Here is a 17444-nt window from a genome sequence, read left to right as displayed (position 1 = left end):
AGAAAGCCATGGAACTTGGTAGCTCCCCATCCCAAGAAACTGGATGCCTCAGCTGTTCCAAGTTGGTGCTGGAGGGCTGGAGCTCCCTGTGGAGCCATTTATGATCAGATTATATTGTGAAAGGCCAAAAAAATGAGTGTGATAGCGGTAGAGCAGGGGGGCAGCAGGCGTGAATGCACATTTAGAAGGACAGCTAGTGTGTTGCACCGGCTTTCCTTCAGGTGACACTGAAGCCAGTTGGAAGGTGTCGTCCACTTTGAAAATGAGTCTTACCCAATCACCTAGTTGTCTCTGGGGCCACTCTCACAGACACAAGGGCAGGTGTCTCCTATCATTTAATTCTCTGTAGAGTTGAAAATTAAGACTTGGAGGAGTCATGGACATGACAGAGCATACTCTGAGAAGTAGGACTCAAGGGAGAAGAACGGACTGTGTGCCCTGAAAAGCAGCTTTTAAGAGCACAGAGGAAGAGAACTCCGCAGGCAGAGTCAACTACAGTAGCTAGAAGTATAGTGAAGGCCTTCCTGTGCACATGGGAGGTTTGAGATGTGGCTGAATCGCCTTGTGTCTGTTTAGAATACTCTTCATATTGAAATGATGGGACTGCTAGAGAAACTGTAAATGTGGTCTTTGCAGTGTTTGTTCCTTCAAGTTCAAACGTTTTAAACCTCTTCAGTTGTTTTCATTCTAACTGTCCCATCTTTTGTCTTGTGAGAATGTGTTATTCTATTTCAGTAAAATATCTCTTCTTATGTATTATTTGATTTGTGGAATAGACAGTCTACTGAAGCCTTAATTATGTGCGAACAAGATATTTCCAGAATGCGCCGGCAGTTGGATGAAACAAATGATGAGCTGGCTCAGATTGCCAGGGAAAGAGACATCTTGGCTCACGAGAATGACGCTCTTCAAGATCAATTTAACAAAGCCAAACAAGAAAACCAGGTATGTTTGTTCCCAGCATCTATTTCTAAAGAAAAAAAAAAAAAGATTTCTTCGGAGGCACAGCCCTCAGTTCATTTTGTAGAAAAGCTCAGACATTGTAACTAGCAACACTCTTGTTTTTTACTTTCATAACAGATTATGTCATATAATTTCTAGATGAAATTCTCAAACATAAGTATTAGCTATTAAAGAGAAAGGAATGGGATGTAATGGATTTGTTTTAAACCTTAGAAAAACTGCCGTACCAAAGGGTGAGTGTTTGAAGAACAAAACAAACAAGGATTAAAAGCAATGAGAAAATTTAAAGCAGGGCCGTATTTATGATGGACTACATATTACTGCGTTTAAATATTATGTATGAACTATGGTATATTTTTTGGACCTTTTTAAACACTATGATGCTTTTTAAAGGCAATTCTAATATTTACTCTGTAAGCCAATATATTTCAGTCTGACAATGTTTGGTTCTAATAACATTATTTAAATTTGAACGTTAAAGCATTCTAATTTTTGAAAAAAAAAAAATAAAACAAACCAAAGAAGCTGATGATCCATCTCAGTCAGGAGGTGCTTGTTAAGTAGGTGTGAGTCCCGGAGTTTGAAGCCCAGAACCATATATGGTGTGGTGCTGGAGACCCTAGTCCCAGCAGTCAGGAGGTAGAAGCAGGACCAGGAGGTCAAGGTCACCCTTGGCTGCAAACCAGTTTGAAGACATTCTGGGATAGTTGAGGGAACAGCTACTATTGATATGCAACATATATTTCTGCTTATTTCATACAATTATACAATTCAAATTATTAATACTGTTACTTTCTATTGCTGTGGTGGAATGCCATGGACAAGGCAGCTTATAAAAGGAATTGTTTAATTGGGGGCTTGCTAGCAGCTTCAGAGGGTTAGTTCATGATTATCATGGTGGAGACTATGGTTCCAGCCAGAGAGGCATGGTCCTGGAGCATTAGTTAAGAGCTTCCATCCTGATTGTAGGTAGCAGGCAGAGAGAAAAAGCCTGGACCTGGCAGGGGCTTTTGAAACCCAACAGCTCATCCCCACTTACACACCTCCCTCAGCAAGGCCACACCTTCTGATTCTTCCCAGACAGTTTCACTAGCTGAGGACCAAGCGTTCAAACACATGATCCCATGTGGGCATTCTCATTTAAGCCACCACATTGCTTTTACACACACTTGCTAAATGTAGGTGGAATACAGACTGCCTTTTCTCTGTGAGGAGGCAACAGAAGCACCTATTTAAGACTGACAGGGTTGGCCGTCACTGCTAGGCTTTGTTATCATGTATTTTAAATTCTAAGAATCTCATCATATGTAAAAATAGATGATAAATGAAACATTTACTATAGAGTCCACGTTGCTACCTACTAGCTTACCACAATATAAATTTCTTCCTCTCCTTGAACTGCATATTCAAAGAAAACTGACATTGTAAGAATTTACATATGTGCCAGGGTAGTGTTCTTCTTCCGTTATGTCATGTAAGAGCGGCATTTCTGTAAACCACAGGCTTAGAACAACACTGTAAAAATTTTGGAAAATGGAAACCTTAGAAAGTTTTATCCTTAATATCACACCTTTGAACAGATATCTAAGTTTATTATAGAACTTCTCTTTTCTAAAGAAGGAAAGAAAAAAGAATTATCTCCTGATGTCTTTACCATCCAGTTACTGTCATGTTAGCTTTTATCTTGTGTTTTTACTGCTTTCATAGCCGTTTACAATTGTAAAGATTTTAAATAGAGTATTTTATATTTCACATATGGAGAATGTCTGTCGTCTTTATGAGCATTTGAAAATGTCGCAGTCCATCTCTCTGATAACAGTTCACAGAGTTTCTTTGTGAAAAATTTTGTTTGCAGTAAACAATACAATTGTTTACCACAGTTGAAACTCTCTTCACTAATTTGGTAGGCAGAATACTATTTTGTTGTCTTAATTAGCATACGTTTGGTTACTAGTAAAGTTTAATTTAGTGTCTCTAACATTAAAGTAAGCCATGCTTCATGATGACTTATCTGTGTGGGTCCATTGCTGTTTTCTGTTGGGCTTGTTTCTTTACCACTTTAAACATGGGTTTTTATGTGGTTGTTCTATTTTATATAATCATCTGCTTGAGATATTTACAGTTTACCTTAGGTGTTTTCACATAGAGGAATTTTTATTTATTACAGTCTAATCTAGCTAATTTTTTTCCATAGGTACTGTCCAAAAAATTGAATGATACTCATAATGAACTTAATGATATAAAACAGAAGGTCCAGGATACGAATTTGGAAGTTAACAAGCTGAAGAATATATTAAAGGCTGAGGTACATGTATACATTTTTTCCTTGCTCATGATACCTACAGGTTTTCATAAGACAATTTAGTCATCTATTATACTCACCAGAATAGTGAATCAAGTCTTTTTCTTTAATCAGATATTGCAGCTTTGACTGTGGCAGATTGTGTACATTTAAACTCACTAGTGCCCGAAAAGATGGCCCAAGAGCATGTTTTCATGTTTTCTTTCAGTTTGCTAAATTCAGAGTTTACATCCTAGGCAAGTAGGTTCTTCCTAACTGAAGAACGAGGGGCACACAATGTTACATTTTCTGTTATAAAGTTGTGAAGTGGCTCTTCCTGACTGTTGGGCAGGGCAGAATGGATCACACTGTTATTAGACCATCTGTTCCTAAGAGCTAGTAGGTTGTTACCATTTGCACATCTCTGTTAGCCACTATTTGACCAGTCATGTGTGTGTATGTTTGTGTGTGTGTGTTGTGACTTCAGAAGTTTCTGACTGTGAATGTGTGTATGTCAGTTCTGTAATATACAGCTTATCTCAGGACAATAGAGATGTACTTCGGTAGACTATCTAAAATAGAGTAATAGATCATTATCATAGGTATGGTGTTACCTACATAAGACTCACAGTATCAGTGGGAACTTTACCTCCCTCAGCTGTGTATTTTATTTAACATATCATTCGATATCCTTATACAGACATATTTTGAACATTTGTTTATAGTGTACATAATAACATTTTTAAGGACTGGGAGAGGTCAGGCATTCTTAGGACTCCTAGATTATACCTGTTGCCTTCAGCAGCTTTGGAACTTGCAAGTGTTGAGAAGCAACACTTTTGTATATGCTTAATTTAATAGACAGGGTAACGGTCTACATCTAAGGCCACAAGATGGCAATATTAACAGTAATTTTAACTGGGAGAACATAACATTTGATTAGAAAGGGTGGGGTGTTAATTTGTTGTATTTTGGTTGTTTTATTTAGCTCAGGATTTCTGATAGAGAAATGTGCTATTATCAGGAAGGAGAGTGTTCCTGACATTTGTGAAATCATAACTGAAGTTTAAAGAAAAGTTGAGCAGATGACAGTACTTAGGCATTTTTCTTTCTGTGCATGTGTGTTCTGTGTAAATGTGTGTGTCTATCTGCATGTGAGTACAGATGAGAAGCTAGATCCCCCTGGAGCCGGAGCTACAGGAAGTTGTGAGCTGCCCAACAGAGTTGCTGGGACCCAAGTTTGGGTCTTTTACAAGAACAGTATGAGTGCTGAGCCATCTCTCCAGCCACTAAGATAAAATGTGATTTTGAAGTAGCTAGCAATGGTTATTTAATATAGTGTATTATTTATGGAACTCAATTTTCCCTGTAGAAAGCAGGTCCCACTTAAACTAATTCATGTATGGTATTACTTTGAAGATTTAAAATATATGGTTCCCACAGGGGTTGCATTCAGCTCAGTGGTAAAGGACTTGCCTATATGTGCAAGGCCCTGAATTCAGCCCCCGCACTGCCAAAAGTAAATCTGTGTCTGTACTGTATGGACAGCTTATACATAAGTACATATTACTAGCATACATTTAACATTTTGCTTTTAAGCAATTTCTGACAACTTAGTAGAAGAAAGCCCAGAAGAGATTATAGTATGTGACCAATAAAATTACACCTCAGAGTCTGGAGACTTGGCTTAGTGGTAAAAAGCACTCCTGTAGAGGACTCTCAAGTTCATCAGAACCCAAGTCAACTCTAGCGGACCCCAACTCTAGGAGACCTCTGGTCTCTAAGGGCGACAGCACTCAACGTGCATACACCCCCCCCCCAGACAAAAATAATAAAATAAATCTTATCAGAAAATGACACTTATGATATGAAAGTATGCAGAAACTCTTTGGCCAGTGCAGCTCAATAAAATGGTCGGGAACAAGGGAATGCTAATGAAAAGGTTAGCAGCTCAGGCCAGCAGGGTCAGTAAATAATCACAGAAGAAAAACTCTCATAAAAAGAGACACAAGAATGTTCTAGTCCAGGTCCTGAAGACAGATGTGATCTCTCGAGTGGGTAACTGACTCAGCAGGTTGGGTCATACTTCTTTCTGTTCCTTACAGGATGGCCATCTTTCTAGGTTAAGAGGGGAGCTAGGGTTTCTTTGAGGTTACGTTGCAAGGGATTTCCCAGTGGCCCAGCTAACACTGTTCCACGTGCACTTTATGTTAAGTGTTAACACTTGGCTTTTTAGGAATCTGAGAACCGGCAAATAATGGATCAACTCCGAAAAGCCAATGAAGATGCTGAAAACTGGGAAAATAAGGCCCGCCAATTAGAGGCAGATAACAACACCCTCAAATTGGAACTTCTCACTGCTGAAGCAGAGGCCAACAGATTAAAAGAAAAAGTTGATGCCCTTAACAGAGAGGTTGAGCAGGTAAGTTTATAGATTTGTGTTTATAGTACATCTTGTATCATATTTAAGTGAGCTTTTCTTGACTTTTCATAGATTTAGTGTGTTGACAAACAGTTGAATTATATAAATGCACTGTAAATTATAGCCTCTTAATTATTCGCCTATCCATTTCGGTCCTTTTAGATACATACAACCAGAATAATCATCAACTTTTTTTTTCTTAAGTTGGGAAATGTTTCAAAAAAAATTTTTAAATATAATAAATCAGATCTATTCCTATCCTACGATATGAGAACTTTAGTGTGTTGCCACATTTATTTTTGTTTAAAGAAACAAAACATCAGACTTGGGAGCAGTGGCTCAGTGGTTAAGAGTTCTTGCTGATCTTCCAGAGGACCTGAGTTCTATTCCCAGCCACAAGGTGTGGCTCTGACCGCCTGCAATGCCAGCTCAAGTAGATTGACTCCCTCTTCTGGTCTCTATGGATACCAGCACTCATGTGGTACATGCACACACACACACACACGCGCGCGCGCGCACACACACACACACACACACACACTTAATACATTAAATGAAATGAAACCAAACATTAAAACTATAACTTCTCAGGCTGGAGAGACGGCTCAGCAGTTAAGAGCACTGGCTGTTCTTCCAGAGGTCCTGAGTTCAATTCCCAGCAACCACATGGCAGCTGTACTCCCATGGGATCCCACACCTTTCTTGTGTGCGATGGCAAGTGTACATGGAGATAAAACACCTATATAAACTAACTAACTAAATCTTTAAAATAATCTGTAACTTCTCACCCACATGTTGGGTGCCTCTGGCTTTCACATTGTTCTAGCTCCTTTTCATGAGTTCACACTCCTGTGCATCTCCCACCCACCGATGGTGTATGGTGTTTTCTCTTTTCGGGTCGGTTGTGTGCATGTGTGCATGTGTCATGTGGGTGGCCTGCATCTACACAGGCTGATGCTGACATCTGCTGTCTTCTTCAATCGTTTTCTACCTCATTTGTATTTTGAGACAGGGTCTCTCAGTGAATCTGGAGCTTGACAGTTCAGCAGGCCCGGGACCCCCTGGCTCTGCTTTTCTAGTATTGGGATTACAGGTGTGCTCAACCATGTCTGGCTTTTTTTTTCCTCCCTGAGACAGGGTTTCTCTGTGTACCTTTGGCTGTCCTCTACTTGATTTGTAGATCAGGCTGGCCTCAAACTCAAAGCATTTTTAAAAACAATTTCTAAGTTGACCTGCTGTCAAACTCGGGTCTCCATGTTTGCATTGCAAGCGTTTTACTGACTGAGCTATCTTCCTAGACCTACACCTGATGATGTGTGTGTGTTTATTTTTAATTATATGTGTATATGTGTATGCATATGTGAGAATGAGGGAGTGGAAGAGTATTTGTGCATGTGCTGTATGTCCGTGGACACAAGAAGAGGGTGTTGGATCTCAGAATGGAGTACCGTGGTTGCCAGCATCTGACTTGGGTACTGGGAATCAGACTTCTGTCCGACAACGCAGCGCACTCTCAATCACTGAATCATCTCTCCAGTCCCTGCCATCGAGTTTCTGTTTGTTAGGGCTAGGGATCTGGTTAAGTATCAGGCACTTGTCTAGAATGTCAGAAGGCCTGAATTCATCCCTGGCACTAAATAATTTTATCTAAGTAATAATAAAATACTAGTGATCTGTTTGCAACTAGCCTTTTTAAGGTCAGCAGCAATTTTTAAAATTCATCTGTTTTGTTATACACATACCTCAAACAGTGGCTTATATTCATTGTATAAATATTGTCTTGCTTAAATTATCCCCATATTAAGAGGATTATAGTTTTTTCCCTTTTCTGTAGTAAAGTTCCCTGTAACAAACATTCGTTTTGTTTTTCTTGGCTCTGTCTCTTTAGGCTTATATCTGGAAGTGAATGCCTAATCTAAGACACAAACAGTTTCACTTAGTTTAACACATTTCTTTCTAAAAGTTTGAAACCAAGGGTTATAAATTTGCCTAAATACTGTATTCAATATCAGCCTTTAAATTTTTTCCACAGTTGTTTTGTGTTTCCTAGATTAAAAGCAAAATTGAATATCTTTTAATGCTGCTTTTAAAAAACTACAACCTAATCTTTAATAAAATGATGAGTATGACTTTTAACACCATGAAAATTACACAAAAAACACACAAAACTCTCAAGAGCAACAGATAAAGCATCAAAAATTAATCTGAAAAATGTGTTTCCATATATTGTTAGCAAAGTACTTTTCTGTTATTTTTGATTATTTGTTTTGTTTTGGTTTTTTGTTTTTTGAGACAGGTTTTACTGTGCAGCCCTGGCTATCCTGGAACTCACTCTGTAGACTAGGCTGTCCTGGAACTCAGAGATCCACCTGCCTCTGCCTCCCGAGTGCTGGCATTAAAGGTGTGCACCACTACCACAAAGTATTTCTAGAATAAGCTTCTTCTGCGCTAAAAGGATTGTGTGTTCTAAAGGATCATATGTTGATGGACATGTAGGACCTCTTTAATGAGCTACTTCTAAATATGGCTAAGCTGTTCGAGGCATTTCCTTCAGCAGCAGTGAAACCACTTCTGGAAGCCCAGTACCAGGAAGCTGGGAATTCCTGGTGGAAGACTGATTGACACTTGCCGGTTTCAAATTTTGTCAACAGCAGGTGGCACACATCTGGTGAAGAAACAAGTTATAGGATTTAGTGTTTTTTGACTACTCAAAGTCCCTCTTAGTTTTCTCTTTAGTTTCTTTCGAATGGATTAAAAACTATATTGTGTGTGTGTGAGTGTCTGCCTGGATGTACGTGTACATGGGCCCCATGGAGGCCAGAAGAGGGCATCAAATTTCCTAGACAGCCATGTGGGTGTTAGGGCCAGACCCTAGTCCTCTGAAAGCGCAGGGAGTGCTGTCAGCCACTGAGACTTCTCCCCAGGCCACTGAATGAATTTCTTTTAAATGCGTATGCTTTTTGTTTTGTTTCTTTCGAGACAGGGTTTCTCTGTTGTAGCCTTGTCTGTCCTCAGCTTGCTTTGTAGACCGGCCTTGAACTCAGAGGAATCAGCCTGCCTCTGCCACCCAGAATGCTGGGATTAGAGTCGTTCTCCACCATATTTACATTTCTTCTATTCAGTGTCTGTCTGTCTGTCTGTCTGTCTGTCTGTTTTTTGAAGACACGATTTTTTGTGTAGCTATGCTTATCCTGGAACTTGCTCTATAGACAAGGCTGCCCTTAAATTCTCAGAGACTGGCCTGCCTCTGTCTCCTGAGTACTGAGATTAAAGGCATGAGCCACCACCACCAAGCTTTATATTTTTCATATTAAGTCCCAGGAGTCCTCTATATTTTTATTACAACCCTTTTGGAAATTTAACAGTTAATTTGTCTTTTCATTTACTTGCAAGATAAGGAGACGTTAATCCCAGATGCACTTAGAGTTATTATTAATCTTTTCTCATATTATTTATGATCTTATGTTTTCGGTAAGGAATTCCTTAATGTCCTGTGGCCTGGAAGGTTTTTTCCTATATTTTTACTTAAACTTATAGAAAAGCTGAGGATAAAGGAAGAATAAAGAAAATGTGGGTAATGTTACCAAAGTACACTCAAGGGAGAGAGAATGTTTATAATATTCCTTAGTTTTCTAGGTTAGTAGAGTTCAAAGCAGTGATTGACTGCTGGTTGATAGCAGAAATTAATATCAAAGGAGATACATCTGCTGATACCCTGATTTGATCATTGCATATTGTAGGACTATATTATATTCCATAAATATGTCAATTTAAAAGCAAAAGTTACTCTAAACTGTAAGTATGTAGAGTATTTTCTAAGTGTATATTTGAGGGAGGATTGTAGTCTGTATGTTCCGTTTATGGTGGAGCACTCCAGACATTTACTCTTTGCATTTGGATTACTGTAAGCTTCTACGGTAACAGCCACCCACTGTACAAATACACTTCTCTGATGAGGGTCAAAACTGCACCGGTCTGTGGGTAGAGGTAAATATTTAGAAGGTAGTTTGGTGCTCTGTCCATTTAGCAAAATAATTGCAGACTCACCCCAGAACCTGTGATCTCTCTAGCCATTCGTTCTTGCCCAGATTTCCAATACTAGGCATGAATTTCCTCATGTGTGGTAGACCATAAATCTGATGAGAAAATAGTTAGTTGTCCTTATAGCATTCATAGCACTATTGCATCCATGGTGTATCTTTCCATGCCAATTGTTAGAGCTTGCAGGGTTAATACTGTTATTAAGACTTGACCTCGGGTAAGACTATTGATGACTCCCCACCACCAGGAGCTTATAGCACCTTCCAGTAATATTGCTTCCAGTTCAGTTCAGCTTGAGTTTTTTTCATGTCATGTGATCAAAGTGTGTGGTGTCTTCAGCTACAGAGTCTTACCATCATTTTTTTCCCTTTGAGATAGGATGTCAGTGTGTAGCCCAAGCTGACCTTGAACTCATGATATGCCTGCTTATGTCTCCTAGATTATAGGCGTGTGCCACTACACCAGGTTTGTAACCTTGCACATTTTCAAGTTACTGCTTTTGTAATATCTTTATTGAGAATGGTTCCTAGTCATACAGTGTGCCTATTGAAAGCATCTCACTGGTATTTGGAGTATGGAGAGTTACGGCCCTGCAAAAATGAGCACTGTTGAACATTTTCATCATCCTTAAAAGAAATAGTGTACTCATTAGCTATCACAAACTGCTACCCCACTTTCTTTCATGTCTTTGACCCATGTTGGGTTAAATTGTATACATGGAATTAAGTACAATTTTGCATCCCTAAGATAAATACTACTTGGTCATTATATGTAATTACTATTCTTTTTGTGTGTGTGTGCTGGATTTGGTTTTCTAGTAATTTTTGTTGAAGTTTTTTCTTATAACAGCCTGTATGGTTTTAGTATCCAAGTGATACTGACTTCATATAATAACTTGGAAATGTTCTTTTTGCTTCTAGTTTTTTAAGAGTTTGTATATAATTGCTGCCAATTCTTTAAAGGTTTGGTAGAATTGAAAGCTAACGCCATCTGAACCTATTTTTTTTGAAAGTTTTAAAATTGCTAGTCAGAATCATTTTGTTATAGACCTGTTCTATTTATCTTGTATTCAATTTTAATAGTTTGTGATTTTTAGGAATTTGTCAATTTCATGGAAGTTAATGACATAGTATATCTTTATAATCCTAAGAAATCATACTTTCGTGGATTCATTACATTGAGAATATCTTTGACCATTATTTACTCAAGTGTTCTTTTTCTCCCTTGCCTTTTCTCTAAGATTCTAGAATTTAAAGTACAAATGTATGAGCCACTTGATACTATTCCACAGATTATGAAGGCTCTGTATATTTTCCCAGTTTTTTCTTCTTTGTGTCCTGTTACTGCATAGTTGCTATTTTTGTGTATTGTGTGTTATGTGATAAATACATATGAGCACATTTGTGCCTTTATACAATGTCATAATTCATTGAATAATAAGAATACATTCATAAGCTAAATAAGTTTTATTAGTTGCTATTTGCCCAGTAATAGCAATTTTACTTTATAGCTAGCTGTTGGCAACCACAGGTTCTTTAATTCCATTCTTATTTACTAATCAGCACTTAGTACTTTATACTTTACATAATATATTTATGTATGTGGGTAATAGAATGTCCAGAAAGAGTTTAAAACACTACAGAGTTTAGAATGTCTGTCCTGAGGATGAAAGTAGAGACCTGACCCATGTGCAAAAGCGTCTACAGGGGTCCAGATAGGATGCCATCTGAGCCCACAGGGGCAGAGCTGCTGGGGCAGGTTTCAGGTTCAGACCAGGGATAGAGACGGGAGTCTTTTGCCATGACAGTTTTCCCAGAGAAGGCACTGACTAGTCAGAGGACTTGCCAACATTTGGTCTTGGAGAGCTTCTTCTAAAGTCCCAGGTAAGGTTATATTTGCTTTGATTGATATGCTCAGGCGTCGTTTTTTCTGATAAGGTTTGGTCTGTTTGCTGTTGTCATTGTTCATTGGCATGGTCCTTGGAGCTCATTGGCCCTTCAGTTTAGCTGAATGGGTGATCTCCAGGTTCAGTGAGAGACTCCATCTTAACAAGTAATGTGGAAAGGCACACACACACACACACACACACGTAGGGGCACTGAAACTGGAGTGATTCAGATCAAGGGTGTTACTATGTTGCGCATCTGTTTACACTAACTGATGTTCATTCTGGTTGTGGGTCCAATTTTTCTGACATTTTACATGTCTAGCATGTTGTATTTGCACTCATTTGTTTTATTTTCTAAGAGTTTCAATGTGCACAAGCTTGCCTTGAATTTGCTGTAGCCTTGAATTTCCTTTCATGAGTGCATGTTACCGTCGACGAGACTAGACAAATACTCTCCCACTGATGCATCCCCTAGTCCTTCTCTTTCTTTTTCTTTTGGGAGAGCCTCGTGAAGTTGTGCAGACAAGCCTTGAACTTTGGACCTTTCTGCCTCTGGAGTACCTTGGATTACAGGCCTGTGTGACCAAGTACAGTTTAACTGATTTTTTTTTTTATTAAAAATCTGTAATATCTTTCTATTAACTGACAAGTTTTTACTTCGCTGGTAAATTTAGTTTCACTGTTGCTTGTTTCACGCTTTCTATGTGTCATGATTGTGTTGTTTCTTTCTATTTTCCCATCTTACATATTTGTTTTCCTTACACATTCCTGGCTGCCATAGCTCATCAATATGGAGGTTCCACGTTCTACATTTTTTCCTTAGATGTTAAGGAAAATAATAGTTAACACCAGCAACTCCCTAAGGGCATTTGACTGATGAGCATCACGCCCTGCTAACTAGCACACGCTTGTGCTTTCTCTGTCACACCTCCACACTTTCCTCATCTTATCAGGCACTGTTTTAGTTTCACACTGTTGTTTTGTGCCCCAGTAGGTAATTGCGGTTGTTCTTGTAATCAGTACTGTCTGTATTTACCTATGGGTTTATAAAACCTTTGTCCACTTGCTTCTCATGTTCGTTTCTTCCTTACCCAGCTTTCTTTTCTGCCCTTCTTCTTGCAGAAACCAGTATTTTCATTTTTCCATCTCTTTGAAAATGACTAGCATACCCTTAGTCTTGAGAATTAGTTTAGCTGAGCGTGGAATTCTACATTGAGAAGATTTCTTTTGCTAACTTTAAAAATAACCTGGTAGGGATTGGCGAGTTGACTCAGTGGTTAAGAATGCATACTGCTTTTGCAGAGGACCTGCGCTCTGCAAAAGGCAGCTCACAACGGCCTTTAATGCTGTCTCCAGGGTATTTGATGCCTTCTTCCACCTTCCAGGGGTACCTGCATGCTCATAGTGTACACACATATATAAATAAAAACAGAAATAAATCTGTAAAACAGTAACCCCTGTCTTTTTTGTTGGAAGATCAGTTTTCTGTCTAGTGACTCCTTGGTCATCTGCCTTCATCATTGGTTCGTATTATGGTCTTATCTTTCTCCTTGTTGAATTTTACTGCCATGTGCCTACGTTTGTTTTCTTTACATTTTTCTTTCTCTGTTTCCTTCAGAGTACATGTACCTTTTATTAGTTCTGGAAATTTTTCACATATGACTTCCGGAACATTACTGCTTTCAGTTTAGTCTACTGTCTCCACAACTTCAGTGTTTTGAATCATTTCCCCTTATTGACTGGTGTTTGTCATAGTTTCTGCATATTTGTGTCCTATACTTGTCTTCCAGTTCACGCCTCCCTTTTTATTTGCTGTAGTCTGTTCTTGGTGTATTTATTAAGACTTCCATTACAGAGAGTGCTTTTCTTTCTAGAAGTTCTAGTCAATTATTTTTCAAATGTGCCTTTTTTATGTGTTACTCTTTTCTTTTCAGATTCCTTCCTTAATGTCTTTGTACTTTCCAGCATATTTTGCCATGCCAGTGAAAATATTTTGCTCAGTAACGTGGATTTCTGGAAGTGAGGTCTTGCTCTGTTGCTCTGACTCTCCTTCAAGGTGGAATTCGACCTCCTACACTCACAAGCTTTTCTTAAGCAGAATCCTCCATCTCATAGAATCATGTGTGGTCTTGGTATGGTGCTGCCCCTTCAGGAAGGTGGGTTTGCTCTTATAAAGTGGCTCTAGGTTATTACCAATAGGGGACAAACCTTATGTTAACATTTAACAATAGAGACGAGGAAAGTAGCATTCCAAAATCAAGTTAACGTATATGTTTATCATAGAAGGAATTGTGTTCCTATCCAGTTATCGGGTCCTGATCAGCTTTTAGTTTTCTCTATGTGGCTAAATAGACTTCCTTATTTCATTTATAGCACATCATTCAAGAATCCCAGGTTATGTAGAAGTCGTGGTTCTTTTTATTTGGTGTTTGTGAGTATGTGGTTTGTGTGGTTCTTTTTATTTGGTGTTTGTGTGTGTGTGTCAGGGGGGTATGTGTGTGTTTTACTGACAATTAAACCCAGTGTCTCATGTTTGCTAGGAATGGTGCTGTATCCCTGACCTGCAAACACTAAGCCTTTCTCTTGCTTTGCTTCCTGTAGCGAAATGGGAATTTCTTTCTTTTCTGTAAGCTAAGATATGAAATTAATAAAAATGTTTTGTTGCAGGGCATGGTGGCATTTGAGAAGCAGAGTCAGGAGGAACTCTCTGATTTCAAGGCCAGCCTGGTCTATGTCTGGTCCATATAGTGAGTTCCAAGCCAGCCAGGCTACATAGTGAAACCCTGTATCAAAACAAAGTGTTTTCTTGCTCAGTTTTATATTGAGACTTTCCCACTTAGCTTACTCAGTCATTTTAGTAGAGCCTGTAACCTCCAGACTGATCTTCCAAAACACTAGAAGTCTAACCACTTTGCCTCACCCTTGAAGATCACAGCCTTACTAGGTTTTGTGCATCTCCTATTATTTTTCTGTGAGCACTAAGCTCCACTCACAGCAGCTTTTTCTAAGTTCTTTGAGTGTGTTATTCTTATTGCATCCAAACAGAGCTATGGCACTTTGCATTTTTTTTTTCAGCTTGAAATGTCTCTTCCTGCTGTTTGTCTACTCACTGTTCAGTCATTTATTTTGGGAAGCCTTTCCTGACTTTTTTATTCTTTCAGCATAGGTCAGTTTTTTTTTTTAATTGCTAACTTTTCCCAAAAATATGTTCTTAATATGCTTATACATTCATCTGTAATATGTTTGATTGCTACAGGACTCCCCCTGTAGCAGAATTTTGTGAGAGCAGAGGTAATTTTGCTTCCCTGTGAACTGGTTTCTAGGCACAGGAACTGCAGCACACACAGATTCTGTGAAGATGTGCTGGGTAGTAGGTGGATGGTAGATAGTAGCAGCTGATGTGAAGAATGAGTAAGAATGGCTGCAGAAGGGATATCAAGAGGGCAAAGGGGACATTGGATTATGCCCAAATAGCATGTGCCAGGAACTCTTTTTAGTGCTTTATACTAGCAATGGCACACACAGTCTTTGTTTCCCAGTTGTTACCTTCACATTTGTAGCAAACAAATACTTCTCTGTAGGTGGCAGTGCACTTACATAAGCATCGTGCTGGGAGGGAAAAGGTGTGGAGAGTGGAATTATTTTGAACAGTTGAAAGTGTTTATGTAACTTGAATCTCATGGCTTTTAAAATATGCATTTTCCATAATTGGTTGTGCTTAATTTGTACTTGATCAGATCTTTTTCCCTCAGAAGTATTGGCATTAGAACATTATCAGGGGTTGGGGATTTAACCCAGCGGTAGATCCTAGAAGCGCAAGGCCCTGGATTTGGTCCTCAGCTCTGGAAAAAAATTATCAATCCTCATTTTATGATAGTTTGACTGATATAAACATGTCAGTCAAGAATTGAAAAATTCTCTGAATAAAGCAGTGGCTAGCAATTGTAGGTCATGTAAATTGTGCAAATACAGATATAACTAAAAACCAAACTGCATATATCACACTGGCATTTAACCTGCAGGTATTTTAGGAGGAAACAGATTTTTCCTAGTTGCATCTTGTAAACTAGTCAGAGGATTTGTTTAAAGAAACCTAAAGCCTCAGCTTATCTCTCTCAGAACGTTTTGCGCATCCCATCAGTACCTCGATCATCTAAGGTTTGCCCCATTTTGTTATCCACGTTGACTTTCTTATGGCTAAAACCTTTTACATCTGTGTAAACTATCATCTTGTCCTTGCAGCATTTGAATGCAGAGCGCTCTTACAAATCCCAGATAGCAACTTTACACAAGTCTCTTGTAAAGATGGAGGAGGAGCTTCAGAAGGTTCAGTTTGAAAAGGTGTCTGCACTTGCCGATTTGTCTTCCACAAGGGAACTCTGTATTAAACTCGACTCGAGCAAAGAACTGCTTAATCGACAGCTGGTTGCCAAAGATCAGGAAATAGAAATGGTATGTAAGATGTTTAGAATTGGTGTTACACATTTTTGCTTTAAGTTTTGTTTTTATTAAACTTTTTGAATTTTATTTTTAAAGTTTAAAAGGTTAATTTATGACAGCTGTGTTCTAAAGAATTCAAGAATATTAAAAGAAAAAAACCAAAATTTTCCTTTGAACTTGTAGTTTGCAATTATGTTTAGCTAGAATTATAAAACACATTAACAGAGCCATGAGTGAAGAACCACATCTAAATTATAACCTTATTGACATTCTTACAGCTAAAGTTATCTAATAATTGGATGAGTTCTTTTAAGTTGTAATGCATTTTATTGTATCTACTTTTTGCCTACACTATGGATATAATATTCAAACCACACAGGCTCATGCTCGCCAGGCATATAAATAATTTGAGATGAAGAGAAAAATAGGAGAAATCCACAGAGAATTACTGCTGAATGTGGGTGGGTGGGCATCCCACATAGGCAGTGGTGTAGAGGCCCATATGGATTCTTGAATGAAAATCAGTTATTTTTTGTGGCCAGTGTGATGTGTTTGGGAAGAACTGACCGGGAGTAAGTCTGGAGAGAGGGAGCCCAGCTCTGAGAGTATAGATATTGTACAGGGTAACTGAAATAGCAGCACATCTGGGGAGAGGGAACCCAGCCCTGAGAGTATATATATGGCACAGGGTAACTGAAATAGCAACACATCTGGAGAGAGGGAGCCCAGCTCTGAGAGTATAGATATTGCACAGGGTAACTGAGATAGCATCTTGATCACCATAGCTATTGATTATTATCAAACTTTATTGAACTTTTTATTTTGATAATCCACCCTTTATGATGCATTTGAGAATCATGTGTCTAGTTTATTTTATAAGAATCAACTATTAATCTTTTAATGAAGTACTATCAGCCCAAATCACCACTCTTTCTTAATTTTTTAAATTTCATCATGAGCTTTTTAAAGATTAATTTGTTACTGTAAAAATTTGAAAAATGTTTTATTAATTTATTTGGTGTTTGTTTGTTTATTTACTTTATATGCCAACCATAGCCCCCTTCCTCGTCTCCTCCTAGTCCTACCCTTCCTCCCTTTTCCTCCTGTTCTCCCCCCCTTCCTCCTCAGATAAGGGGAGCCCCCACCAACTCACACCAGCACAGTGATGTTTTCTAGTTGGAAAAGTCTTAGCATGTTACTGTAACAACTGAAATGATGTAAAATCTAAGTATCAATAGTTATAATCTCATAGTTTATAAAAATTAGCATGCCACTTGGAAGTAGAGTACAGTCTTAAAGTAATCTTAAACTTTCAAATCATAGTCCTCAGCAGTATATAAGGTTTGTAACAATTTAATTGAAAAAAACATTTACTCTAAGTTTTGTAGCTTTCTCTTCTCGTGGCTTTT

General features: G+C 38.5%; 1 protein-coding gene across 3 annotated transcripts in view; it reads left to right on the top strand.

Moving 5' to 3' along the window:
- The window catches only part of Tsga10 (testis specific 10), a 91398-nt gene that overhangs the window by 59204 nt on the left and 14750 nt on the right, over positions 1 to 17444 (top strand). For all 3 annotated transcript variants that reach the window (XM_055607193.1, XM_055607187.1, XM_055607178.1), the window contains exons 13-16: positions 777 to 945; positions 3158 to 3268; positions 5481 to 5666; positions 15838 to 16047. In XM_055607193.1, coding sequence (XP_055463168.1) covers positions 777 to 945; positions 3158 to 3268; positions 5481 to 5666; positions 15838 to 16047 — 676 coding nt within the window. The remainder of the gene's footprint in view (positions 1 to 776; positions 946 to 3157; positions 3269 to 5480; positions 5667 to 15837; positions 16048 to 17444) is intronic.

The sequence above is a fragment of the Psammomys obesus genome, unplaced genomic scaffold (assembly GCF_907164565.1).
Source record: "Psammomys obesus unplaced genomic scaffold, mPsaObe1.curated_primary_1811, whole genome shotgun sequence".
Taxonomy (NCBI): domain Eukaryota; kingdom Metazoa; phylum Chordata; class Mammalia; order Rodentia; family Muridae; genus Psammomys; species Psammomys obesus.
Note: the sequence above shows the minus strand (reverse complement) of the source record. Positions and strands in the feature narration are given on the sequence as shown.